Source organism: Amblyomma mixtum, chromosome 2 (assembly GCF_055824585.1).
Source record: "Amblyomma mixtum isolate Tamu chromosome 2, ASM5582458v1, whole genome shotgun sequence".
In the NCBI taxonomy this organism is placed as follows: domain Eukaryota; kingdom Metazoa; phylum Arthropoda; class Arachnida; order Ixodida; family Ixodidae; genus Amblyomma; species Amblyomma mixtum.
In genome coordinates, this window is record NC_143013.1 from 225,513,414 (window position 1) to 225,540,920 (window position 27,507).

The 27,507-nt window shown below is 43.7% G+C and overlaps 1 protein-coding gene and 1 long non-coding RNA gene across 6 annotated transcripts in view; both read left to right on the forward strand.

Moving 5' to 3' along the window:
• The first annotated feature begins 261 nt into the window (after positions 1-261).
• On the forward strand, positions 262-10,889 carry LOC149362777 (carboxypeptidase Q-like). Of its 3 annotated transcripts, none has more exons than XM_089573211.1 (7): positions 262-279; positions 1,731-1,849; positions 2,554-2,694; positions 6,293-6,686; positions 8,351-8,600; positions 9,105-9,208; positions 10,239-10,889. In XM_089573211.1, exons 3-7 carry the CDS (start codon positions 2,591-2,593, stop codon positions 10,812-10,814), a joined length of 1,428 nt encoding a protein of 475 aa, XP_089429337.1. In that variant the 5' UTR covers positions 262-279; positions 1,731-1,849; positions 2,554-2,590; the 3' UTR covers positions 10,815-10,889. The 3 variants fall into 3 exon arrangements, with proteins under 3 accessions (XP_089429337.1, XP_089429336.1, XP_089429335.1); XM_089573210.1 differs by lacking the exon at positions 262-279 and adding an exon at positions 290-826; XM_089573209.1 differs by lacking the exon at positions 262-279 and having other exon boundaries at positions 290-1,849.
• Positions 10,890-14,732: 3,843 nt separating this feature from the next.
• Positions 14,733-27,507, forward strand: part of LOC149362778 (uncharacterized) — a 42,741-nt gene continuing 29,966 nt past the window's right edge. For 2 of the 3 annotated variants that reach the window (XR_016289044.1, XR_016289043.1), the window contains exons 1-3: positions 14,733-14,895; positions 15,826-15,976; positions 25,281-25,370. This is a non-coding gene — a long non-coding RNA (uncharacterized LOC149362778). The remainder of the gene's footprint in view (positions 14,896-15,825; positions 15,977-25,280; positions 25,371-27,507) is intronic. The other variant, XR_016289045.1, reaches the window with a different exon arrangement.

Genomic DNA, 27,507 nt, shown 5'->3' on the forward strand with positions numbered 1-27,507 from the left:
TACGAATACGACTTTAGATTGCTATTCTTTTTTTATTCGTGAAGTAACTAGTAAAAATAATTAGGCTGTTGGAGAACCATACGTCACACGGTGGTGGAAAGAGCGTCTGTTATGTACGAGCGAATAAAGCTGCTCGCGCAGATCGCATTTTTCCGCAGCAACCTACCCATAGGAATGGAAACCGCCAGCTTCAGTGCTGTACGAGCCACTGGCTAGACAGCGATTATGGCGAAATGCGACGGTGCCAAAAGGCACAAACCTGTTCACCATGTTTATCAGGTACGGTATATTTCTTCACCCGACTGACTCTCATTAACGAATGCCCAGAAAAACGACCTTGAGATGATCCCGCTAATTTCTATATCCGTTGCGGGAATTGCTTGCTTAAGATTAAAGAAAGGTCAAATACTCAGTGTTACAACGATAACAGATCATCGATTGGATAGCGTGACCGGTTTACTTTGTACTTAATCCCTGTAAACTGCTGCGTAATTTCTGCGTTAGTTTTATTATCTATGACTGCGATCACTAGTTCGTAGAAACTCCCCCATTCAAATCGGAATATAACAACTTTGCTATATATTATTTACAAGAAAGTGCTCAACACTCTAATTGATTCTCGTACGTCCATCAGTGTACAAACGAAGGAGACACAGGGCTTTTAATATAGCATAGGTTTGAATGGTTAATAGAAATAATGTCAGAATTCGCGGTCTATGTTTTCTCGAGTATTTTACAGGAATGCAAGTAACAGCGATACCTGAGAAGTGCTAGTTTTTTAGAAGGATGTAACCTGCTGCAAGACCACCAAAAACTACTTGGAAATGTGAGCAGCCTTCAATCAGAGCTTTCAGAGTGGACCTAGAGGCTCGATCTTTAACGTAGTACGAAACGCTTGTTGACAGGTATGCGTTGCTTGTAGCCACCAGCCTCTATATTCCCAACACTGACAGGCATTGACCATAGTCTTCCAGTACAACACATTTTCCATTTTGAACTGCAGGTGGAAATGTTTTTCGTCAAGGTGACGTGAGGTCAATAACCCAAAATTCAATGTACTGGAATATGTTAGGTTGCATTTCCCTAACCTACAGCCTTGTACCTCGCCTTGCCTAGACAAACTTGAGACTGGTTTCTATCCTCATTTGTGGCTTGGCGTAGCCTTCACAAGTACAGGCATTTATTTATTTTGCGGTCAGCCGTACAGTTTGCACCCCCGGTGGTGGTGATGGAACTAGAGTACGTGCACTCTTTCGGCACTCTATGTGAAAACAGACAGTCGATAGGCATTTGTGTAGAAAGCCTTGATCCTCGCCTGCTTACGGAGAGTAAAATTCTCAGACAGTGACAACAGCAACAGACAGCCCTAAAAGCATGGAAAGCAGTGCTACACCTTTTGAAAGACCCGTTCTTATGCTATAGAATGACACAACCTACAGACATCACCTGAGTTTTACAACATGAACTAGTGGGCGAGTTGGTCTGACATATCTCACCTGACATATCTCACCAGATTTCACCTGAGTGACTTTCTCTTTTACCTAACCCGTGTCTTTCGTTTTCTTTTTCATGTCTGCTGTTCCTTTTCCAGTGTGCACGTTTGACAATTGAATCCCTCTTTGAATAACCTACGTTCCCTGGACCCTGCTCTCTTATTCTCTTCTAAAAGGCATAAATGTGATGTCGGCATCTTTGCTACTAACTGCGCTAATATGTTGCATTTTTTGCAGACATTGATTTCCCAGCTGGATTACACAATGAAATACAACAGCCCCATTAGAGCAGCCAGTGCGGGGGCTAACACTGCCTAGGAAGCCAAGTGCAGTCCTGCTTTTGGTGGCACGGGCAAGTATGTTTAAGAAGCATGCAAACCCGTCAATGTTGTATGTTAGATCAGCTTTCTTAGACATCACTTTTAATTGTGAGCGAATTGTGGATTAGTGTAAGGTACTGTTTTAAGCATATTGATGGGAATGATATGCATTTGGGTGCGTAACAAAACCCTGCTTTTAATATTTGTCCTGTGCTCGCACCGGGTCGCTAAGACTGCCGTAGAGAACAAATCGAGTGCGTTTTTGGAGAGGAATTGCAGAAATCTGTTAGCGCCCCAAGGGGGACATGCAGATATGTACTATTATCGTGCAATGTTACGATATGCAAAACAATTGGGCTCAAAAACTATTTTCCTTTAAAAAATATGCTTGCCCAGCATTTCTCTGTATAAATGTGAGGGGGGGGGGGATTGTGCCATCTCTACGCACAAATAACAACATGAGTCGTTACTTTTTGTTCGTGGCCCAAGCAGAGTTAACTACTGAGTTTAATAACACGTTTAGCACCAAGAGCTGATAAGAACGCCTGCAGGTAATTAACCGGCAAATTTAACACATCTAAACTGATGGGTGTTTGTATTATGCACCACCCATAGCAGCCACTATGGTAAGCGCGCTTGATATGCAGGTTATGAGTCGTCGATTCTTTTAAAAACTATTTTGTAACAAGACATAGTTGTTTGTGCAAAATAACAAAACATGGCCTTTCGTTCTATCTTAGGTGCTTTTGCCAACTGACGTCACTATCCCTACCAGGCATGTGGTGGCTACTGACAGCGCTCGCCTTGCTCACTAGCGGCGCTAAAGTCGTTTCCTGCAGAGGCATACAAGCGTCCTGCGAAGCTCACAAGATCTTGTCCAGGTACAGTGCAGCGAACTGTTGAAATTTTATTGGAAAATTATAATCACATCCTCAAACAAACATTAGACGTGCAAATGAATAAAAACATGAAACGATTTGCTTCCAGGCATGTAATCGCAAACTTTAAGACATTTCTTCTTGAATTAATTTGTTAAATTTTGTGCACCATAGCTTAATTACTGTTTAAACTGCGCAATTTAGGAGACCGTTTGACTTGGAGCACTTACGTGACGCCGCCAGTGATAGTTTTCAGCCCTAAGTAGACAGCGAAGATAAGTATTACAAGGACGTTATTTCTTACGAGCTTTCATTGCAGGTAGACTGACACACATGACTGATTATTTTATCCAAACGAGTTAGATACATGGATTTTTGCTGCTGCCTCCTTTTTTGCAAAATCGGCGCAGATATGCGGTTGGTGTGAGATGGAAACAACTGGTAAGGAGGTAAAAAGATAAGGAGATTACAAGATAATGAGCGAGAAGTACACAGAGGAAGTTGTTGAACCGCTACTACGGCGCCACTAGCAGCGGATTTATTTGTTATTTGGCTTAGGCTTGCGAGTGAAGAGCACGTCGAGACTTCCCAGGCTGAGCAGAAGAAACAGAAAAGAAAATATGATACAGCATCTGGAAATAGACACACTGCAGGCAGAATTTTCGAGGCCCTTCGGCAGTTGTGCTCGCAGAATAGAAGGCAAGCAGATAACTTGCACCATCCGAGTGCAAGGTGGCACGATAAATAACAAAGGCTACAGAGATTAAAAATTGCTATGTGGAGGCCTGAATTGTGCTTGTAGCGGCTGCCTTATTACATGTTCAAATTGTGCAGTTGTCTGACTGGGTTAACTTTGCCACTTATTTTCATTGTTTTTCAATATTTTGTTAGCGGCATTGCCATTGTCTCCTTGCTCGCTGCCTGAGATCTAGTAGTAGTGAAACCGACAACCTGGAGTGCTTTTTTCATGTTAGTTCATGATTGTTTAGTTATTTTAGTTTTCACTTGCATGCATCACTGCCCGGAAACAGTACGAATGCTCGGCCGTGTGGCCTGGGCGGAAGCTAGCCGTGCGGTGCTTCGGCGGCTTGGTCCGGAAGCATGTGGCCTGTTGAGTTTGCTGCGGTAGACATTAGTGGGTCTCTTTTTGTTTTGATTGCTCTTTCGTCAAAGGTCGTTCGAGGCGAACGAAGAATGCGCGCTCGTAATAACAACGTGTCACTAAAATTGAAGCCTGCCTGAGGTGTAGAACCTAAGTCATTCGGGCAGCAATGATCGAAAAACTTGAAACGTATAGCCTCGTCCGTGGTGCCTCCAGCTCTGGCCAAAATGGGGCGAAACAATCTCCTTACGAGGCGTGCGCTGGTCCTGTCGTCTTTGTCTCTCTTTTGTGCATGTTTTTTGCGCCGTTTTCTTTCTGAATCATGGACCAACTAGCCCAAAATAGAGTTCTTCATGAGCAATCTCGTTACAACTGCGAATTTCCGACACCAAACATCAACTGACGAATGTGCAGTCATCACAATAGGGGAACTCACTACAGTCAGCACCTGCAAAAAAAAATGAAATGTTTCAAGATTACTTAGATGGAAACGAAGCGGCACTGGACATAATCCACCATGAAGAGCCGGCGGCATTCTAGGAAAATGAGGTTTCGTGTTTGGATTCTATATTATTGTAAATGAAACGTAGATTGAGCCATTAGAATACGACTGTTCTCGCGGTAAGCCTCGAAGTGCTGTGCAGGGTTTCATACCAGTGAAACACTACTCTTAAATTTATTGAAGTGAAAACCACACCTGCAAGATTATCTCATCAGCTTTTGAGAACAGCATCGCGGCTAGCAGCTGATTCCGGACCAAATGTACGTTTCCGGCCAGCAGTAGCCAAGCCGAATACAAAAACTCGTCTTCCACTGTTACTGCTGAGGATTAAGTGGTTTTTATGGAACTTGCGCAGACATTGCCAGCAGCTTTCCGTGAATGCAATAGTAAGACTTTATGGGCGAAAGGACATCAGTACAGAATGTTCTTTTACCCAGCCACCCACGATTCATTGCGGGAGCGCCAGACCAAGCCACGTGATTGAAAATTCGTGTCAGGTTGGCTGGCGGTGGTACGCGCTAGAAGCTAGCCTTTACACAAGCTTTGTTAAAGAATTGTTCGCTTCGCGATCGATCAGTTTTTACAGCGTTAATTGTCGCCATTTGGTGCAATATTCGGTTGAATGCTACAGCTCGATAAGACACTGACGGAGGGAACGATGTGGCCAAGACTGAGAGTTTACTTTATTGCCTAAACACTAGGAGGTGCTAATTTATGCTGTTTCCGCTCCAATTCGTCACTTCGTATGTGTCTTTCTTGCGGTGCAACATTCAACAGATCGCCGTAGCTCTGCATGTTGCAAATGTAGAGGAGTACGAAAAAAAATTGGCAAGTATGTTCTTCATACGCCGAATTCAACGTTGTTATCTAGGGAGCCGTTACCGTTCAACTTCGTTTGCTTTTCTTGCGCCAATTTGAAGCTGCATATTTGCCAGGTGTCGAGGCGTACGTCCAAGTTTGTTTCATCAAAACTGTAGGTTGTAAAGAATTTCACCAATTTATTGTGGTTTTTATAGCACTCAGCAGGCTAGACAAAGATTTATAGCCTTAGAATGTGCCCTTGACAAAGGATAGTAGGAAACGTTGTGCTCCTACACAGCAATTTAATAAACAAGAGGCAGAACAAAAGTGACAAGTAATGAGAAACTCCTCTTTTTGGTGGCATTGGTAGGCGACGATATCGTGCCAAGTAACCTTCGTCACCACTTTGCATGGCTGCTCAACAGCAACGAGCTGGCGCTCCTGGCAACATGCAGAACACAATACAAATAAATTATAGGGCAAAAAAGTGAGCCTTAACATACGTTTTGCAATCGTTCAACTAACTATTTAGAGTGCGTGCCAAGTATGCCCAGTTGCAGGATGTACCAAAGTCCTCACCTGTTATTTTATAAGTGATTTTATTTTTTAAGATAACTACGCAGTTGAATATAGCGCGGTCCAAACAATGACTATGAGAAAACACAACATAATAATGAAATCAGGGAACACCACTGCAATTGAGATAAACTCAACTTTAACAGTTTGGACGTAAAATATACCAGATAATTTTTAGCCTTTACAGAAAACAAACATTGCCAGTGGCGGTCCCGAAATTTATTATTGGTCACGTGATTCGAATCAGCTGCTGTTTGCGGAAAGCAAGCTTAAAAAAGTTCCGCATGATTAATGGCGTAATCTGACGAGAGTATGCGCCAAGACGTAAAGAGATGAGAAAAGATTATTCCTTAAGACATTCGAGTGACCAGCAATCGCTGAGAAAGCGGGCACGCCGGAGTGCGTCATCCTTCAGAGTTCTGTACTTAGGACTCCGCCATCATGAAAGGCTATAACAAACTAAATAAATGTTTTTACCACCGCGACCTCTGATAGTTATAGTTAATATAATAAATAGAAATTTTAGTTATATTGCACTGTTTATTTGTGTTAGCTGAGGCAAGTTACCTTTGTTAAGGATATTATGACTCAAATATGTGCAATTGTATCATGTGGAGCAGGCACCTGATCCAGCAGATTCGGAGTTACGCGTCTGCTGTGGAGAGCATCATCAACGTCGTCGTTCACGGCTCAGAGAAGAACAGGACATACGAAGAGCTGGCTGTGTTTGTGGATACATTTGGCTCAAGATTCACAGGCACCAGGAACCTGGAAAAAAGTATCGACTACATGGTAAACCTCCTGCGCAAGCAGGACTTTGACAAGGTGCACACAGAGCCGGTGCGAGTACCGCGTTGGATTCGAGGCAAAGAAGGGGCCTGGATGACATACCCAAGATTGAAGAAGTTACCGATTTTGGGCCTTGGCGGAAGTGCAGGCGCTGGTCATAAAGGCGTCACTGCTCCAGTCTTCGTCGTAGATTCGTTTTCAGAGCTTCAAAAACACAAACATAAGGTATGTTGTTTTCCTTCGTCTATGACTGTACCGTCCACAATTAGTATTTCTGGAGCGAAAACTCCACATTTCGCGTTCAAACCAAGAAGGTCATATAACGTCGCAGATATGACCTTGAAGCGGCCTTTTTTATTAAAGAAAAATCCGAACTCCCGTCTGCGGCGGTCAAATTTCGATGGCGGCGATATTCTAGAGGTTCTTGCACTGTGCGATGTCAGAGTACGTTAAAGAACCCTAGGTGGTCGGATTTTCCGGACCCCTTCACTACGGTGTCCCTGCTGGACTTGCATCGCTGGACTTGCAACTTATATATTCCGATTAATAAACAACATTTATATGCTTTTCCTTGGCAACCGCAAACTCCGAACAAGGTGATGAAAATATATTTATGATGATTAAAACTCACACTTCTTTTCGCTGATAAAACTGAATGATCCCTTATACATGCATGTTGCTAATTTTTTTCTGACCAGATACCCTTCCCGCAGCTAACGCTCACTTCATTTCTCCCGACTGTTAATACTAGCGCGGAAACACCGAGCGGAACATTGGCGGCAGACCTTGATATATGAGGCTAAGTTGGTTCCGGTGCCCGAGCCTAAAGATGATCGGTTCTGCCCAGCCTAAAGATGATCGGTTCTGCCTCATACAATCATTTCGCCCCCCCCCCCCCAGTTTGGCCAATACACATTTTGCCGCAGGACAATGGGATGGAATAGACCACATCGACTGCAAACGTAGTAAACAGCGTCCAGTGGCCGGTTCTGCAAGCGACAGTTTCCAGTTAGCCACCAGACATTCGAGCGCATAAACCGGAAAGTTTACTGGGAGCAGAAAGCACCAAACAGCGCCATTCACCGCGGAAGAAAAATACACAAAAATTCTCCAGAGAGGCAACCAAGGGGGCAGTTGGACCCCTCGGCCGCGTAACCTTGGGCGTAATCGCAACTGACCACCGAGTTGCGAGCAAACTGTGCACTGTGGCAGATGGCAGTTAAACTAATGATTGCTCGGGAAGAGCATGATGGGTCGCACAAGCACCAACGGTTGCAGCATATGACATCACAGGGCAGTGGCGTATCTCTTAACCGCTGCACCACTGCGCCAGAGAGTAGGATGGGTACGTCTTCCAGTGATCTATGAATAATAAGTCAAGAGTTTGCATTTCGGCATATATTGGAACTATCCCATTAACGTTATCGCGTTCATAGACTTTAGGCGGAGCTTAAGTGTTCCCTCAGGCAAACAAAATCTTTTATGGCCTCATTGCGCTTATTATTCTATAATTTATTTATCTCAGTGCACGTTATCAAACCCCAGGTGGTCGAAATTTCCGAAGCCCTTCACTACACCGTCGCCTGGGTCGCTTTGGGACGTTAAGCCCCATAAACCAAACCGAACCAAACCTACTTATGTCTGAAGGATCAAGGGCATCAGATAAACACCTGTTTACATTTCGCACCATTACGAGAGGTGTTTCTGGGGTTTATTGGCGCTGATCACTCTCAAACGACAGTCAAACTGAAATTCAGTGCGCAGCTGTAGCGATAAGATTGATGGACTGTGCACGCTCGGATTGTTTTATAGAGAGCAAAAGATTTACTGAGCGAAGATGAGCTTCCAAACTGGCGATGTGATTCCTGAAAAACACACTGTATTCGCAGGTTAAAGGCAAGATTGTCGTCTTCAATCAGAAGTACACATTGTATGACGACACAGTCAAGTACAGAATCCATGGCCCGTCCGCGGCAGCCAGAGTAGGCGCCGTGGCAGCGCTAGTGCGGTCAGTGACACCACTCTCCATAGGATCTCCTCACGGCGGGAATACCCTCTACGCAAAGGAAGTGCGTAGAATACCAGCGGCTGCCATCACCGTTGAAGACGCCGAGCTTTTGAAAAGACTTCAAGAAAGAGGTACCTGGCATTGGATGTAAACTGTGCATTCTTGAGAACGTGCAGGAAGCAAATGGAAATATACCATTTCGGAATGCTGTGTACTGGAGTTTATAAAGCAGCAAGGTGTTTTGATCAATAGCGTGAACAGAACGTATATCGGCCTGAAATCAAATTCTGGACATTTTTGAACATCCCACGAAAAACTGCAATATTATTTTTAGAAATAGCCCTTCTACAGACGGCCTTGTCCGTGAAAAAATTGCAGCCACGTATGTAAAAGTGAAAGATGCTTCCTTATCTCATCTGCCAAGTTCATTGATGACGCTTTTTGCCTCATTGTACGCAAATCTCACTGCTTACATTAGGGGAAGTTTCTAATGCTCTGCACAAATCTAGCAGAAATGACGTCCTATGTAAAAACATTTGTCCAATAAAAACAATTAAACAGAAAGATAAAATTCATATTTCTAAAAAATAGTGGGCAATCATATGAATTTGATATGCCTTCGTTTTCTTTTTCAGGTACTACGCCAGTTGTTAAACTTGTCATGGGTGCGAAGTTTCTGCCATCAAGATTATCTCGGAACATCGTAGCCGAAATTGAAGGCAGCGTCAACGCTAGCGAGGTGTGCCCATTTGTGGGGGAAAAAAATCCGCTTATTTTGTTTCAATGTTGCATTCGAGATAGATAACGCACTTAAAAAAGCTTGTTTTTTAGTGGTCAGATTAACACCGAAAACTGCCAATCGGGAGTTGTTTAACACCTAAAATCCTGTGCACTTCTGTCTTTTCATTTTTTTTTTCTCCGTTTATGATACACTGCCGATTCCTTCCTAAAGTTGCTCACAGTCGCAATCAAGGCCATAAATACAGTTTTTCGCTGGATGAAAATCGCGCTAGTAATTGATTCCACAGCCTAGGTATGGCGTCACAATTTATTTACCTTAAGAATTAGTTGGGTGTTATGAAACGAAAAAGTAGCGCAACGTTTAATGCCGCCACTGGTAATAGATTAATTTTTAAAATTGTTAGAGATTTAACTTGGGTAAACCTATTACGGCGCGATAGCATTCCGAAATCGCCATGGCCAAATTTTAGCATTAACCTGGGCCAAATTTGGAATTAGCCATCGTGTCTGGCACGCTCAATTTGGTTGGCCATCGATCTTGACCCAAATGGTCCAAGATCAAATTTTGGGAATGGGTCAAATATGGAGCTCACCTTCACGTTGGGCGCGGTAAATTATGCCTGAACACTGATTTCGGTCTAAATCGGCCTTGTTCAAATTTCAGAATGGCCCGGGCCAAATTGGAGGCCACCAACGTCTTTGGCGCGGTCAATTATGGCTAAAGGTCAATTCCGGTCCAAATCCACCGAGGTCTAATTTGTGGGGTGGGTAGGCCAAATTTTGGGGCTCATATAGGCGAATTTTGGAGGTCACCATCATTTTAGGCGTGGTTAATTCGCCGGCAGCCGGGTGAAATTTTCAGCTAACTATGTGTTATAATTTCTTAACTGTTAAATTAACATGGCGTTGCTGGTGCTAGGTAATTGCAAGAAAGCAGTGCAAGCGGCAAGATTATTCGTCGGTGTCGATGTGCGTATGAGTGCTTTGAACTAATCTTCGGCGTTCTAATCTGGCGTCTTTGAACGCAGATCGTCATTGTTGGAGGCCACATCGACTCCTGGGACGTCGGTCAGGGTGCCATGGATGACGGTGGAGGCGCGTTTGTGTCCTGGCGGTCGCTCCGCGTTCTTCGTCATCTCGGACTCTGCCCCCGTCGTACTCTCCGCTGTGTGCTCTTTACCGGCGAAGAAATGGACTTTGTCGGTGGAAAACGCTACTTCGAAGTGCATGGCATGGAAACGGTGGAACGCGTAAACATTGCTATGGAGTCTGACTCGGGAACATTTAGACCGAAAGGACTCCACTTCATCGGGCGCAGCGAGCAGGCAAAATGTATCGTCGCGGAAATACTAAGTTTGTTCCGCGATATTAACGCCACAGAACTCACGCTAGGAGCCGACGCACCCGACCTTAGCTTGTGGAAAAAGAGAGGCGTACCCATTGCTTCGCTTAGTACTCATAATGAGAGATACTTTTACTTTCACCACACAGATGGAGATACGATGACGGTTCTAGACCCAAAGAACCTGGACCTCTGCACTGCACTGTGGGCTGGCGTCGCATATGTTTTAGCCGATCTACAACATAGCCTACCTCGAACATAGCAGTTTCGTCAACATTTTCAGCTTGATTCTCCTATTTTTGCGTAATAAAAAGACCACCAAGAATGGGGCTTCAAACAGTTTATATTTTCAGGTCTTATGCAGTCACCGGATTACCTGCACACAAATGAAGTCTAAACAGGCTCCTGAGAAGAACATAGCATTACGCTTGACTGCTAACAAGTGCGCTCAGCTGAGAGAGGCATTCTGTTGCTGACTGTTTCGTAGAACTGCCTGTTATATTTACCATGTGTTGAGCAAGTAGCACTGGCTTCCTCAAGAAAGATCGTTATTTTAGAAAAGACCATCGCTGCTCATAGCCGCTGCAACTTTTCACATCATTATTTGCATTTTGCATAATCGCGTACACTGGTCATTTTGCTCCCCAGTGGGCATAAAAGCTGCTGTATAGCACTGTTTATTTTTAGGTTTAAATTCTTTTAAAAGTTTGCGCATCCTGCTTGGGTAATATTGGAATTTTTGAAGCATTGTTACATCTGCGCATAGTGCTGCCGCCTCCCAGCTGGCTCTCCAGGTCTCGTATTTCGACCTCCGTTCAAGCCCAGATTGATCCCATTTTGCTTGCTGATAGAAATATCGGTGCTGAGATCATGCTCGTGCATTTCTTGTTTGTCTGATTTGTAACCTGAGGAAAAAGACCATTCCGATATTTCGTCGGCGCTAGTATCGAGTTGTCGGCATTAGAAGAAGTCAGCGGGTGTCGACATGACCACAGTACTAGTGATATGCAGCCTTTACAGAATAAGAATTAGTGAACCAGAACAAATATTTAACCGGTATTGGTGTTGCCACTAGCCTGTAAATATGTGCTGCGGTGTTTGTGCGTTAACCAACCATTGTAAGAAGCCCAAAGAAGCGTCGAGTCCAGGAGGGCAAGATTAAAATGACAAAGCAGTAAATTCCATCACCTATCTGTTATTTCTTTCTTCAGGCAACGTGAAAAAAGCGGCACAATAAGATAGCATACATTAAAGAGTTTTTCTACTGTCGTTTCTGTTGGGCTGCTCATACATAATTTGTATGGCCATCAAGTTTCCGATGTGCTTTTTTAACTTTGCAGACATGTTGCTAATATCATTGGGGTACCGTAGGAGGTAGTGGGCAGAATAAAAACACCGAATCTTTTATTTCCTAGCGTCGCTGGTTTTCCCGGCTTTAGAATTTATAGCTGACGCGTTCAGCAGCCCTTATGTAGCGAAGAGCATTCCTTATACGGCTGCTCTTCGCTGGAAAAACATGTGAACAGAACTCATAGATTTTCGGCAAAACCAAAGCTCTCCCCCTTCGTACGCATGCGCATAAGGGCAGAGGTCAACGAAAAACCTGAATAAACGATGTCATGTCGAGAAATCTCAGCCTTTTAGTTGAAAAGAAGTCTATGTAGAGGTTGTCTCATCTAAGATTTTCTACAGTTTTTAAAAATAGGCGTTTTGGCTTAGAAGATCGTTTTTTCCGGGCATAGCTTTGCCAGTGGCGTAGTTCCTCAGACTGCAGATAAGAATCGCTAACCGGGATGCTGGTTAACTAATATTGCCACGGACCTGGCTCGAGCTACCTGCGCGCTAAGCCGTGACGAGGACGAAGTGGTCGCGTTCGCGTGAGGCGCGCTCGAGCTGGCTCTGTTCTGGGCGATTAAAAACCTCTGCCGTTCTGCGGTCCCCCTCTACGTCTACGACTGTTCTCCGTCTGGCCTGTGACATCTGGTGGAGGTGCTGGGTATTCTCGGCTGATGCTCCATCCTTCCTCGGAGAGCCGAAGCACAAGCCCGGTGCCTCTTGTGCGAACCCCCGTCCATCGTGTTAGCCGCAGGCTCCGCGGCTTGTCTCCAGAATTCGGACTCCAGCCTCAAGAGAGCGCACCCATGGCTACCACCACGGCAGCAAGGTCAGACAGCGCCCCGTTCATACCTGCTTCTTTTGTGAGCCTGCAAAATCCCCGGATCCCGAAGCCCTTTCACGGCGGATACTCGGAGGACTCCCAAGACTGGCTTGATCAGCTCGAGCGCGCCTCACGCGAACGCGACCACTTCGTCCTCGTCACTGCTTAGCACGCAGGTAACTCGAGCCAGGTCCGTGGCAATATTAAATAGCGAACTTTTTAACTATTACTGTTAGGCTCCATAATTATTGAGAGTCGTGTAGTCCACCGTAAGTACTATCCAGATCAGTCTTTAGAGTTTCGTAAACGCGCTTGCCCTCGGCACTGTAGACTCACAAATTTTGGATATTTTGACGAGTTGCGTGAACTGGACAGTTGATTTGCCTGCAGGCTTCTTGAAAGTTGATGAGCTTCGGCGCGATGCAACCAGAAATTTTTTAGACATGGCTCTAAGGGCAACCATGTTTTCGAAATTCTAAAGCTCATATACATATTATTTACGATTGCGCTACGCGCCTCTCAAGAATCAAGGAGTCTGACAGGAATAGGGTTCAATATTTGCTCACCAGGTTTATAATTAGCACGTCTTATCTGTATTCTAATGTATTATGCCGCTTATAAGGCTATGTCGAGAGAAGCACTCTTCTAATTTAAAAAGCCTATTTTTAAAAATTGCGTAAAATCTTAGGTGAAACCCGCGGTATACATCGTGTTCTGGGTTTCCAGATACGAGATCCACAGAACCGAAACTAAATCTTGCGCCATTTGTCTGTTCTTGTATGTTACGAAACCAGAGGCATTTTCCTTTCAAGGGTGGTAGGAACCACAGGCTAAATATAGCACATAAGCTGCGTTCCTTCCGTTCCATTACTAGATTTCAAAAATTTCGCAAGGAAGCTTTTTTTAAACGACGATAGTAAAGCTGGTGCAATGTAAGCTGGCGAGTAACAGCACACGCGTGTTCAAGGCCATGCGTGACGTCCCTCTTGAAAAAAAGTTCTATGATGCAATAACCTCATAGAGGCTTCATCACAGGATATCATACAATTTGTATGATATTCTATGACATGTCTATGATGACTGCATGATTTTACAGAAATCCATCACATTTGTATGACAATTTTCTATGATTTCCATGATAAGTCTATGATATTTGTATGACGAACTGTTAAGTTTATTCAGTCATACAACTTTTTTCAAGAGGGGTCTTTGAGAGCAGCTGATAATCTGAACCACGCAAGGACTTTTTTTGAAGAGAGCGTGGCAGCGAGTGCAGCAGTGTTTGTTTTTCACAATACTGCACTCCAACTACAAATCAAGCTTAATAGGCCATTTTTGATATCTTACACTCCTGTTGTTAAAATTTCACCTCTGTTTCGTACTTTCAAGTTCGTCATCTCACTTCATCATTACGCTGCTAAGTACTCGAGGTTTGTAGTGTTCTTTGTATTTAAGACATGTCATTAAAGAGCCGGGCGCGAGTTTTAAGTGGCTCAAACGCAGATTTCACTACGCAGTGTCCGTTGGGGACAAAATTCAACTTACTTTTGCTAATGGCGTGCCTTTATCTCTTACGGAACATAGATTGATGAGAACCGCTGAGTGCATTTCTATACGCAGTCTGTACAAATATGGTACGCTGCGCAGCCCCTAGGAGCGTTAAATTTTTTGCAGGTTTTGGAGCACCAATAGGGATAGCCATATTGGCGTCTTGGCTTGCCTGTTTAAATATTTTAGTCCAGTCTAGAAACGAGCGAGACACAAATCTAACGAATACAGGATGAAATATATATATCATCAATACGCAATCCCATCACGGAACGTCTTTAGTGTGGCGGGGATGCACTCGCCACCTCCGTGGTTCGCTTTCCCTCAATGCACCTCAACCGTGGTTAGCTGCCCCGCAACGCACTCTTCTCAGTTGGGTTACTTTAACTAACAAGGGAGGGCGCTCGTGTCGCAGCGACACCAGCGCCACAGATGGCGTTTTGCTGCGCGCGGGCGGGGGTGGGGGAGTTCTTTTTTGCTCGGCATCGGGAAAGCGCGTGGACGTTCACGAGGCAAGACTCCGCTCTTCGCCTCGGGCGCGTCGTGGTCGGAGCACGCTCCCGCCACCCCATCGCGTCCGGCCTCGGAGCTTTTCCCCTGCCCTAGCGTGGGCGAACATTCGCTCGTGACCGTGCTGGTGAGTCGGATATCCTCAGTGTATTTTTTTGCTATCTGGCGTTATTGTTGTTATAGCAATAAATGCCTTGTTTGTGTCAGCCAGTGTGTCGATCCTTTGTTCCCGCAGAGCAAGGCCCGCCGTGGCCGGCGAGCGCTCGGTAGCGTACGCGACCATGGGGTGGGGACCGCGCGGTTTTTAACTGTGTCAGCCGCGCTTAAACGGGGAGAACGCCTTTATCTCCCAATTTTTTTAAACCCCACAGTGTTCATTGTGTCTGATAAGAAGCCGCACCTTTTCCCATCCCTAAACCCTACCTGAAGCTATTTGGAACACAATGCACACTGGTGTTTAAAGAAAAATACTTAACCTATTATTCTTGCATTTGCCGCTGTAAATGGAATAAGCTCTAAACTTGCAGCAAATAAATGATTGGTAAGTTGCTATTTAAAGAAGCCTTGAGCCAAGATTACGTTCGGAAAAGTTTTCTCTGCAAAGAACGACAGATGGATTTCGAGTCCGGGCTGTAATCGGGAAGTGATCCGTTAGCTCTTTCGGGATTGCGCCCATATATTTCCAAAGAGAAAACTGGGGCGTACATTAAGATTTTCAATAATTCTGAAAAATGCCTAGTACCGAGTTTTCTAGTTTCCTCATCCAGTGTCCCCAGTACAAACTCACTCCGCCGGCATCGATCCTACGTTTTTCCTGATGTCATACCTTTCCATTCCTTTTGCCGTCCCGTGATAGAGTACCGCATGTGCAGTCGCCAGTGACAGACGAGTTTTCTGTACGCGTGGATGGCAGGTGTACCTTTGCCTCGCTGTAGTTTTACAACCAGTACTTGTCCGTACGTACTGTGCGTCGTTTTGCACAGGTGCGTAGCTTGAAACGTAAATAGCCGACACACTCGCTAGAATTTCAGCAGTTGCTTTTCTCTTTTGTCTTTAGCAACCCACTTGTGTACCTGCGAGCGGGCATCGTTTTCGCCGGAGAATTCCACAAAATTTGTAAAAAACTGAGGTCATGATCTTATATGACGTCGTTATTACCTGCTGTCTTCAGGGAGGTGTTTTTGGAAGCTTTTCTGCCTAAAAAACAGGTAAGCTAGTGGTGGTTTTCAATTTATTTCTCTTTGCCTGGAGTTGAGAAAAGTGCAGTCAGGCGAAAGACAAATAGTTTTGTAAAATTTAGTCGTAGTTGCCGACTAATAAATCCAGTGCGACAAATGCTACTACTACTGCTACTTGTACGACGCGAAATCCAAGAACCGGAGCTTAGCCACTGTCGCTGGAAACATTTGAAGGCGTAGTGATTTTTTTTACGTGTAGAATCATCCCCCTTACTTCCTCAAATGGTTTTTCTACCTAAGCAGTACCAGTGTCACACTGTGAATATACTGGCGTCTGTAAGTTGCCTCCGATACTGAAGCCTCAATTGCAGGTTAATCTTAATAACGGGAATTGCATCAAAAACTGCCCAAGCAGACAAGTAAACGAAACGAACAAAAAGACGCAAAATAAAATTTTTACTGTCCAAACTGATCAGCAACTGAACAAAACGAAACTGATTTTATTTGCCCGTGTATTGTTAATATCACCCACCCGGATAAAAAATAATTTTTGCGCCGCCCTCAAGAATGATTGTGAAACTCGGAGAATATTTTCAGTGTGCTAGAACTTACAGTGGCCATTCCCCACATTTAGCCATTGTGTGTTTGTCTTAAGCCAGCTTCTGGCAGGTGGCAACCTGGGTACCGGGTTGTGGCCAACCTCTTCAGGTGCATCACATATTCACCTGGGAGGTAGTGATGACGCAACAATGTCACATGATCGTGGTGGTAGGTGAACCGCATGTTTTATAAAGCCGACGGCTTACTTTTTAAAGAGCAGACTCACCGCAACAAACACCGCTGCTTAGGAATGTTTAATGGCGTAAGCACACATATTCGCATTTGGCTTGAGAGCAGCAGCGCTGCTGCTGCTCGGGCTTTTGCCTTGCTATTTAAATGGAGAAAGATATTTGCTTAGCATGCCAGGAAGCAATCACGGAAGACTCCCTGGTCCTGACTTGTTCCGAGTGTGGATTCTCCTATCATGCTGGTAATTGCTCGGGAGTGCGAGATGCAGCGGTAAAATCCTAACCAGACATTGACAAAACATGGTTGTGTCCTCCTTGTAAATCCTCTAAACTCCGTGGGAGTTAGAGCTCCGGGAAAACGAACCCTGAGCAAGGTGCTGATGTGGGAGCTAAGCTGACTATTATGAACAATCGGATTGCATTGCTCCTACCACTTCTTGACAAAATAGAGGACCGGTTGTCTATGAAGGAAACTGTGAAAAACATTAAAAACAGTAGAGTTTTTGTTCTGTAAGTATAATACCCTACTTACAATCGTGACTACCCGGGGACAGGAAATATCCGAGTTAAAAGGTAGAATGCAGAAAGTAGAAACGGAAACATCGATCGGAGAAGTTAAGAAACAGAGGAAGGAACTTAATGACCTTGACCAATAAAGCCGCCGACAAAACTTGGAGGTTCACGGTATTGAAAAAAAAAGAAAAAAGTGAGGGCGAAAACTTGCTCGTGAAACTAAATAACGTCGCACGCAAGCTCAACATCCCAGAGCTAACCATGACGGCCGCCGCGGTGGCTCAGTGGCTATGGTGCTCGGCTGCTGTCCCGAAAGACGCGGGTTCGATCCCGACCGCGGCGGTTGAATTTCTTTGGAGGAGAAATTCGAGGCCCGTGTACTGTGCGATGTCAGTGCACGTTAAAGAACCCCAGGTGGTCGGAATTTCCGGAGCCCTCCACTACGGCGTCTCTCATAGCCTTAGTCGCTTTGGGACGTTAAACCCCATAAAAACCAAAACTAACCATGAAAGATGTAGAAGCTGTACATAGGCTGCCTGCAAGGAAGGAAAACACTCCCGAAATTATGATACGCTTTTCTTCGCGTACAACCAAGGAGCAGTGGACCGAGCAAAAGACACATCTGGTAACTGAGGTTCCCGGCGTTCGTTTTCTTGGCAACCAAACTCCTCTGAACAAGAAATTGCTTTGGGTGACAAAATCGAAGGCACTGGAGTGTTCCTATAAGCTTGTCTGGCAAAAGAATGGCAGATTGCTTGTGCGCAACAAAAGAAAGCAACAACGCTATCCAGATCAGAACTGAAGATGACGTAGCGAAAATGATGTAGCAGATCACGTGCGCTCTGATTCTGTGTTATTTTTTCACGGCTGCTTACACCCAAACTGCGGTTATCATAGCGCTATCACTTTTGCCAGCATCGTCAAGGAAGCACAAGCGCTGAAAAAAACAGCATTGTTTTTTCATCTTAACGCGAGAAGCTTGCGAAACAAGTATCCTGACGTTTGTGCGTACCTGGCAACGTTAAATCAAGAATTTACGGTACTTGCATTTTCGGAAACTTGGTTCAGTGATCAACAGCACGCAGTGAAGCTTGATAACTATAATTATGAATCACTTGTTCGATGTAACCGGCGCGGTGCTGGCGCGGCGCTCTACATCAGTAGAAACCCTATATACAGTATCATCCAAGAGTACTCTGCTATAACGGACAACTATGAATCCCTTGCAGTCAAGTGTCAAGCGTTTGCTGTAACGGATGCATACCGGCCACCTTCAGGATCCTTGTCTGCAATTTTTTCTAAGATCTTTGTGAGCATTTGTTATCTTGTAAGTCCCCAGTAGTCATTTTGGGAGGCTTTAATATTAATTTGCTTTCCTCTGATTTGTGTTCCCGTAAGTTTGAGGATTTAATACACTCGACCGGTCTAATAAATGTTATTAGCATACCTACTCTTCTAAGTGCAGATATCCAGACATTAATTGACTTGTGTTTGACAAGTTGTCATGACAATGGCGTGCGCTCTGGAGTTCTGACAACAGGCATCAGGGACCACATGCCAATATTTTGCTTCCTGCCGGTAACATCAAAACCTAAGTCGCACCAGGAAACTCCGCCTCGTAGGCATTTCAGTGCAGCTGGAATAGCAAGTTTTCGTGATATTTTGAGTATTTTAACATGGGAATATGTTTTAAATTTTGCACATCCTAACGGTGCATACAACTGCTTTCTAACTGCGGTAACTCAGCAATATTATGATGCTCTTCGTGCAAGAATTCTGGAAAAACCTAAACATGCAAGAAAGCCTTGCATTACTAACGATTTATTAAATAAGATAAATACCCGAAATGACTTGTTCAACACGTTTATTAAGACTAGAGATATAAATAACTGTTAGAATATAAAAAAAACTGCGAAATAAGTCGTGAACTAAAGAAAGCTCGCACAGCGTATTACATGAATAAGTTTACGGCAGTGTTCAACTGCCCTCAAAAGGCATGGACCTTGTTCAACTCAATTCTTTCTCAGAAAAGTGACATTTTACCCCATGAGTTAGTCGTAGATGGCACAAGTCACGCCAGTGAATCACTAGCAAACCTATTTAACAATCATTTTCTTACGGCTGGTGCATCTCGCAGCAGCTCGGTCTGTTCATATCTAAATCTAAGTAATACTGAAATAGATTCAATTTTTTTGACGCCAATCACACCAGATGAGAGTGAAGGAGCGATAAAAATAAGAAAGATTCTTCTGCTTGTGGTTATGATGACATTGCTGTCCGACCAGGGAAAGCAGTATCTAACATTCTTAGCGTGCCCCTTTCCCATATTTGAAACAACATAATGCGGCATGGTATGTTCCCAGATAGCATGAAAATTGCCTGCGTCTGCGCAATACATAAGGGTGGACCTAACAACGCTCTCGCGAACTACAGACCTATATCTGCATTACCTTTTTTCAAAGATACCTGAGTATGTTATAAATAATAGACTTTACAGATTCTTATCAAAGAAGGACATAATAGCAAAACAACAGTATGGTTTTCAGAAAGGAAAAACAGTTCAATCTGCCTTGCTGAACATCAAAATAAAAAATAATAACTAATATTGAGAATATGATGTACACCGTGGGCACATTCTTAGATTTTAGGAAAGCTTTTGACTCGATTAAACATGATATATTATATAATAATCTGTATAACTATGGCATTCGTGGAATCCCGCTTGACTTAATTAAAAGTTATTTACATAACCGTTACCAGTTTGTAAACATCAATAGCCTCACATCAACGTCTAAACTGATACAGTATGGTGTCCTGCTGGGATCTACCTTAGGTCCCCTTTTATTTATTCTCTAGATTAATGATATTGTATGCATTCCTCGAACTCCTGATCTTATCTTATACGCTGAGGACGAAAATATCTTTTTTCCATGAACCGACTTAACCAGCATATTAACAGGAGCAAATACATGGCTTGAACAATTGTCTATCTGGTTATATCATAATCAGCTAGTCCTCAACACAGAAAAAAGTAACTACATGATATTTCGACCCAAAAATAAGGCAGCAGATTGTTATCTAAAGCTGGAATTTCAGAAAAAGTGATAACGCAAGTAAGCAAACGGAAATTTCTAGGCGTGATCATTCACGAAAACCTTAACTGGGCACCACATATCGATAGCATCTGCCCCAATATATCGAAAACCTTAGGTATCCTTAAAAATTTAGGTACGTATTGCCCACGTGGTTCAAGCGACAGTTGTACTATACAATGATCTACTGACGACTACACTTCTGCGTATAGGTATGGGGCATGACTTCAAAGGGCAATCTTGAACGGCTTCATATCATGCAGAAGAAAGCGATTCTATTTATTGAAAACTTAGCAGCACATAAACATACTCAAGATTATTTCTATGAAAACAAAATTCTTATATTTACTAACATGTTTCGCCAAGAACTAGCACTCAGAATATACAACGAAATCAAACGTGACCAACTAGGCTTTTTCGCAACATATGAACGCGCTGACTATGGCTGCGAGTTGAGAAAAGTAATGTTTAATTCAAACCTGATCAGAACATCTCATGGGATGCAGTCGGTTAACTTTCAAATCGCTGCACTTTTAAACACGTTTCAGGAAATTCTTCGAATAGTCTGTAACTCCGACTCAGTAAATAGTTTTAAAAGGCCGGTTAAAACGTTTTTACTAGATAAAACAAAGCAACCGTGGTTTGATGTATGCTGTTTTGATTTGTTTTTATTTGTTTTTTATGTGGTTTTGTATTGTATCCTAAGTTGTGCCTTTGCATTGTATCTACCTGCTCAGTGATAGATGTTTGTAATAATGGTGTCTTGTACCGCATATTTCAAATCATTTTGCAACTGTACAGTTTTGCTGCCTCTTTATTGTTTCTTGTTCTTGGCGCGACCGGCCACTTGTCTGTCCAGATGCAATTCTCTGGAGACGACGCCTCGTCAGGCGTGCTTCAAACGCCTTTTGCTCCGTTGACCTTGGAAGTACTTTTTACCCGTGTGTGATATCCGGTCTTCTATTGTACCCAGTTCCGTCAAAATGAAATGACCAAACAAAGAAACAAAAATCGGCTGCCGCTTTTTTTTGCATTCCGGAGGGGTTTGTAAAATAAAGTATACTAGAAAAGATGCATGATTTTTAACAAAGCTAACTCTTTTGTTCTACCTATAGGAATTTCAATTCCGAGCCTTTTATGCTATGCTTAGAATTGTATATTCTCATTCAGTAATGATTTTCAAACATAGTATACGACGTAAAGACCAAGTATTCAAGATAATTGAAGCATTCTCTCTAATATCGGTATTACTGTGATGTCGATTTATCTCGATCTATGAGCAAGGATTATTTGGATCGCAAATAGAAGTTCCTAAAGCAGAAAGGTTATAAAAAGTGACAAAATGTTGTGACTATATAGAGCAGGGCATCCTTCAGTACACTGTGACTAGCGTCGTGGATTTAGAAAACGTTATGCGCTGCGATGAATGAAAACTTTTCATGATAATCAAAAAGAAAGTGAAAAAACTTTTGCACGAGCGCACTACACTGGTCGTCTGGGAAGTGCTTGAACGTTCTTCATGACACTGACCACTTGAATCAATTTGAAAGCACCGACGGGATAACACTATCTCGTGATGTGTATCCCTTACGCGAGGGAGGTCGTACGTGAGACACATTCTGCTCTTCTTTACAGTGTGAGCTCGTCATCAGTGAAGTTCTTCGCAAAGGAAGCATCCGTCTCCGCACTAAGAGGTAGTTCGCACTCGATCAAGTTAAACTACGCGCATCTATAAAAGCCTTGCCTCGTGTCCATAGTCGGTTGCGCATGCGCCATTGTCCGGCGCTTTCTCGCATGGGTTGTAAGTGTCGATGGTTCACATCAACTGGCCTCGCACTCAGCGATCGAGCGCCGTTTCAAGGCGAGATGGACACGTGCATCGCGAAGTCAGGGTGAAGTAGCTAAAGGATGCTTTGCATTACAACTTCAATGTGCCTAAGTTCCAATGTATGCTGCTTTTCTGAAGCCGCTGTCAAAGAAAGAATACACTGAAGAACTGTTTTCCTCATTCCTCAGGAACAATATGTGGCAGTCATCTTCTTTTGCGTGTCGGTATCACTAATTATTATGCAGTCAATAACGTCCACTTAATTTTAAAATAATTTATTTCCTTGTCCATGGATTTATACTCCTGCCGGAGGCTGGCTCTTTGAACACCTTGCCAGAAATACATCTAGTCAGAAAGAGATGGTGGGCACTAAAAGGACATCAAAACCTCTACGGGATGCATGAAAAGTTCCAAGAACATTTGTTTTAATTTGCTTCGAAACTAAGCGTGAAGGTGGAAAACTTTCTGACGTGTTCCCACTGATGACTGCCGAAGGCTATGCAATGAATGTTGCAGTGGCATCATCCGCTCCATTTCATCACAATGGTCGCATTCAATTCGGCACCGCCAGCCATTTATCGCTTCATATCGTTTAAAACGTCTTCGCAGGGCAGGCAGACATCTGGTAGAACAATTTTTCGAAAGCGCTTGTATTGACGTCGGTAATCACGCTAATTCTTTTGTTATAATGGATGCCTGGGAGGAGATGGGGGCGCTCCTAGAGGCTGTTGACGGAGCGGGGAATTGGATTAATGTTTCAGGTGGTTGGGTATCCAGCGCCCTAGCTATTCTGGTGCGATGGGGAGGTAACTGGTGATAGGTGCATCTGGAGGGCAATGCATCTTCCTGTTTTATTTCGAATTTTTCATCTCTTTCATTCCACTGATGCGTGAGCTTCTACTTAGTGAAGGCTATTTTTAGGGTGGTGGTCAGTGGGCTGGCGGTAGGTGGCGCTTCTAGATTCTACAGTTTAGCAGATCTGTGGCGGATGGCGCCTTTGGTGGTTGAGCGAGAGGGTGGGTGGGAGCGGAGGTGGCTTAAGGGCGGTAAGTGGGTGGCGACAATAGAAAGTGAGGTCGGGTGGTGGCTGGCGGGTTGTGTTCTCGAGTGTGGAGTTACTATGTTAGCAGTTACTATGTACAACGCTTTATTTATTAGAAAGGCAACTTTCGTGCGCAGTAAAACAAATCAGAACTTACAACCTCATTACGCTCGACGTGCAAGCAATGGTGTTGCACGGGTGCTACACTTGTCGCTCGTTGCTGCTATATATGAACGGCTATGCAAAAGGAGACGAGCTCGCACTATTAACAAGCTGCTTACACACGTGCAGAATTCTATTCGATGTAGTAGTTTTTGTGCTTACATGAGGAGGAAGAACAGTGTCCTTATATTTTTATAGAGAGGCCGAGATCACGGAGGCTACCCAAAGAAGAGTAGGTCCGTGAAACGATTTTTCTGTCGGATGGAGAAAAATCTGACGTGGGAAAAAAAAAATATGAGAAAAATTATCTTCAGCCCTCTACTACCGCGTCGTTCATAGTTTGAGTAAATTTGGCTATTAGGGACGCGGTAGTGGAGGGCTCCATATAATACCGTGAACCTTTAGCCTGAGTCCATTTCGCTATGCTGGACCCCTAAAGGCGGGTTCACATGCAAGCGACTGAGCGATTGAGCGGCGTGTCGCAGCGAAAATTTCCAACTTGTTGAAACCTCGCCGCTCGTCGCAGCGACGCCTCAAAACAGGTTTTTCCGCCGCGGCGACAGGATTCGCTAGCATTTTCGCTGGCATGTGAAACAGGCTTAAGCCAACTAAAGCGCATCGTAAAATATAAATACTTTAAGAGCGTTGCACAGTGGTAATAATCCTGGTATTTTTTAATTTCGTATGCATAATTTTATTGTGAACTCTTATCAAAAATTAACTTTCCATTTATGAATTACAAGCCAAGGGCAAAAAAAATCTTGCGAATTTGAAGCTTCGTAAAGGCCTTAAATACTTGATGAATGTACTTTGCAATAATAAAGTAATGCAAAAAAAGATGTCCCTAATGCAGAACAGATAGCTTTTAATTGCAATAAAAAATGAAGCGCTAATACTAAGCGAATAATGATTGCTTGCGTACAACAAAACATGTAGCGCTTACTGATGGTCTCAGACGACCCGTGATGCCTCATGCCACATTTATCTTTCTATGCATATAATGTACCCGGTGTTCCAAAAATGTTTTAAAAAATTTTATTGTGCTGGCTTTTTGGGCTAAAAATATGTTTTTTTTGCGGCACAGTGTTACCATTGCTGGCGGACACCAGAAAAGTGGTGTATTGGCTTAAGTAGTGGTCTGGTAAACCAATTTTTAATAATTCTCTTTTTAACTAGTAGAGTTAGGCGCCTAGTTGAAATTACAGATTTGTAGCTGGTTGTTAGTAATAGTCATATCAGTTTTTAGAACTTCGAGAACACGGGTACCTTCGCTGCTGTGGCTCGACAAAATCTGGCTGTATCGTGCGAAAATACATGAGCTTTCGAAACCATGTAGGCAAAACAACCCCTCCAGTGCACGTATCTAGTCGAACAAGCCAAATTTTGTCGAGCCACAACGCCAACGCTAATCGCATTTTCTGATTTACAAAAACTGATATGGCTATTAATAAATACCGGCGATAAATTTCTAATTGCAACCAGGAGCTTCAGTCAGCTAGTTAAGAAGTTTATTGTTAATAAAATTGGATAACCAGCTACTACTAAGCCGCATCACCAGTTTTTTGGAGTTCGCAAACACTGGTATTATTGTGCCGCAAAAGCCATGTTTTTACCACAAAAAGCCTATCTATGAAAATTTTTGAAAGTTTTCGCTGAAAAACCCGGCATTTACGGAATTCCTGTTGAAGTTTGTATATTTCTTCGTGAAATTGAAAAGAAATTGTAATTGAATAAAATTTCCTAATCGAAGAACGCGCAGAAGCCCTCGCTGTGGGTTTACTATCTCTTTCTGCGCGCTTTGAACCAGCAGGTGGTGTCATAGAGATCAGTTTATGTGCCACGATTCTGTATGGTAAGCTCAATACTCCTAAAGAATTCAAGCCTATTGACTTCTGCTCAAATGTTTCAGATCGTGAGAGCCATGTGGAGGGAGGAAATCAGAGGATGAGCGGCTGCACCTCATTACTTGCCCTCGCCATTACTCTCGGAGTGGCGTCTGGTGAGACCCTTACTACTTTGACATCGATGCGCGCAAATAGTAGCCTAGTTTTGCCCGCTAGAAATTTCAGAGTATTTAGCCCGATATTTCGGCCCTCACCATTGTTTCCGACCCCTTATATGCGGGCTTCTTGTCAAAGGATGGGGGTGTGACATAGGGATGAAATTAAGCGAGGGAAAAACGACGCAATGAGAGACATGGACCGGAGCTCACCCGTGGCTCTCACTGCGTTTTGTTTCTCTGGTCCTGTACCTCATCGCTATGCCCTTGACGAGGGCCAGCCTTACGCGAACTGCATAATGATCCGGCTATAATGTGCTGAGAACACTCGACTTTAGCATTGGCTCCTGACTGTAATGTAAGTTAAATCTGCCACCTTGGTTTTACATGAGCAACAATACAATTTCTATTTCACTACAACACTATTTTTCTTGCAGGTACAGGGAACAAAAAAATTTGTTTCAGTCTCAATATTGCCTGGCGTAATAGCAATCGTACGACATACGTACTGATAATGAGGCTAGAATTTAGAGCAATGGAATGCGTATTACCCCGGACCCGCTTATAAAAACAATATTGTTAAAGCACTCGGAAAAGAAGCTTATTTTTAAGCGTTAAATTATTAACAGCGATTAAAAATAGGCTCAGTAATGAGACATTACTGCGCAGTTATCGCCTACACCTATGTTGTGTCACTAGACTGCTGACAGGAATAGAAGGTAGCCCATTTTCTTCAGGTGAAAAAGCTGCTTGGTCCCAGCCTACAACAGCCTAGCTCCACGCATTCGCCGTTGCGCGATATTCTGTTCCGTGCTTGCTCCAGTTTAAAAGAATATTAGTCAGAAGGAGTTACAGCGAAACGAAAAGCCACCACGTACTATCGTTATCAAAATATTACGGGCCGCGTGTTCTCGGAAAAAACGTGTATATTGTAGCATAGCCTTGGCACCCCGTGGCGTGGTATTGTTACGCCTTGATAGAGCATTTGTGCGCCGTCGTACCTCGTCATATTTCAGGAAAGTGAACGACGTAGCTGTGCAGAAATCAATTTTTTTTCCGCACACTCATGTACCGCAAACTTTGATCCCCATTGTACGTTCCTCCCATCGAGGAATGGACCAGCATTGTGCTTTTCGACGCGTATATATGCTCAAGCCCACTCTTTGGTGATAATTTCTGTTGCAGTTTTTAACGAACCATCAACAGCAAGAAATCTTTTTGCAATTTAACTCTGCCGGTGTGTTTCGCAAAGGACAGCATTCTAAGGTTCTTTTGAGAACAAAAAAAAAAGATTTTTAACACAGTAACCAAAATTAAATTTTCTTTCATCTTTTGTCCTCTTGAACACACCAACTACTGCACGAGAGTCACTTACTATTCCCAGCTGGATCTGCGTTGCCTCTTGGTTCTCATTTTGAGATGTCCTGGAGCCGAATTTCGCTGGTTAAAAGGCTTTCAAGCGGGTCTGAAGCCATTGCAGATGTCGCCAGACTGCGATGCGATCGCGTGTCCGCAAATTTCAGGTCCAGCTAGACAGCGCGAACTGTTGTGTAAGATGGTCATGCATGACTTAGCACGCAGCGGAACACGCACAGAAGTTGAAAGAAGGGATGCAAGGCAGCGCATGATAACAACTATTGTTTACTGGTGCACCAAACGTATATACGGACACCTCCGAGGTGGCTCAGTGGCTATGGCGCTCTGTTGCTGTGTCGAGACAGTGGGTTCAATCCCGGCCTCAGTGATTGCATTTGCATGCAGACAAAATGCTAGACGTCTGTGTACTCTGGGATGTCAGTGCACTTTAAAGAAGTCTAGGTGGTCGATGTTAACCAGAGCACTTCACTACGGCGTCCCTCATAGCATGAGTCGGTTTGGCACAGGAACCCCCTCAAACCTAAAACCTAAAATACACCTGAGAAAATCCAAAAACAATAAAATAAAAGCGCATGACAACTGACCCCCAAATGACCACACGCACTGAAAAGCGTGCAAGTAAGCAGAAAGTTAATAATCAGAAATCAAAAAATCAAAACCCGATGTTCTTTTTCTGAGGTAAAAAGAAATTGGACTTAAAGGGATACTGAACCAAACTTTTGGAGCAGCTCTTTCACAAGTAAACAAGAGCTTTACTGCT

What these genes read in the sequence shown, in the direction of transcription:
- LOC149362777 (XM_089573211.1), top strand. Translation starts at nt 2,591, where the DNA reads ATGTGGTGGCTACTGACAGCGCTCGCCTTGCTCACTAGCGGCGCTAAA. An exon ending in GCTCACAAGATCTTGTCCAG is followed by an intron (nt 2,695 to 6,292) that starts GTACAGTGCAGC and finishes CATGTGGAGCAG; the next exon opens with GCACCTGATCCAGCAGATTC. An exon ending in GAAAAGACTTCAAGAAAGAG is followed by an intron (nt 8,601 to 9,104) that starts GTACCTGGCATT and finishes TTTCTTTTTCAG; the next exon opens with GTACTACGCCAGTTGTTAAA.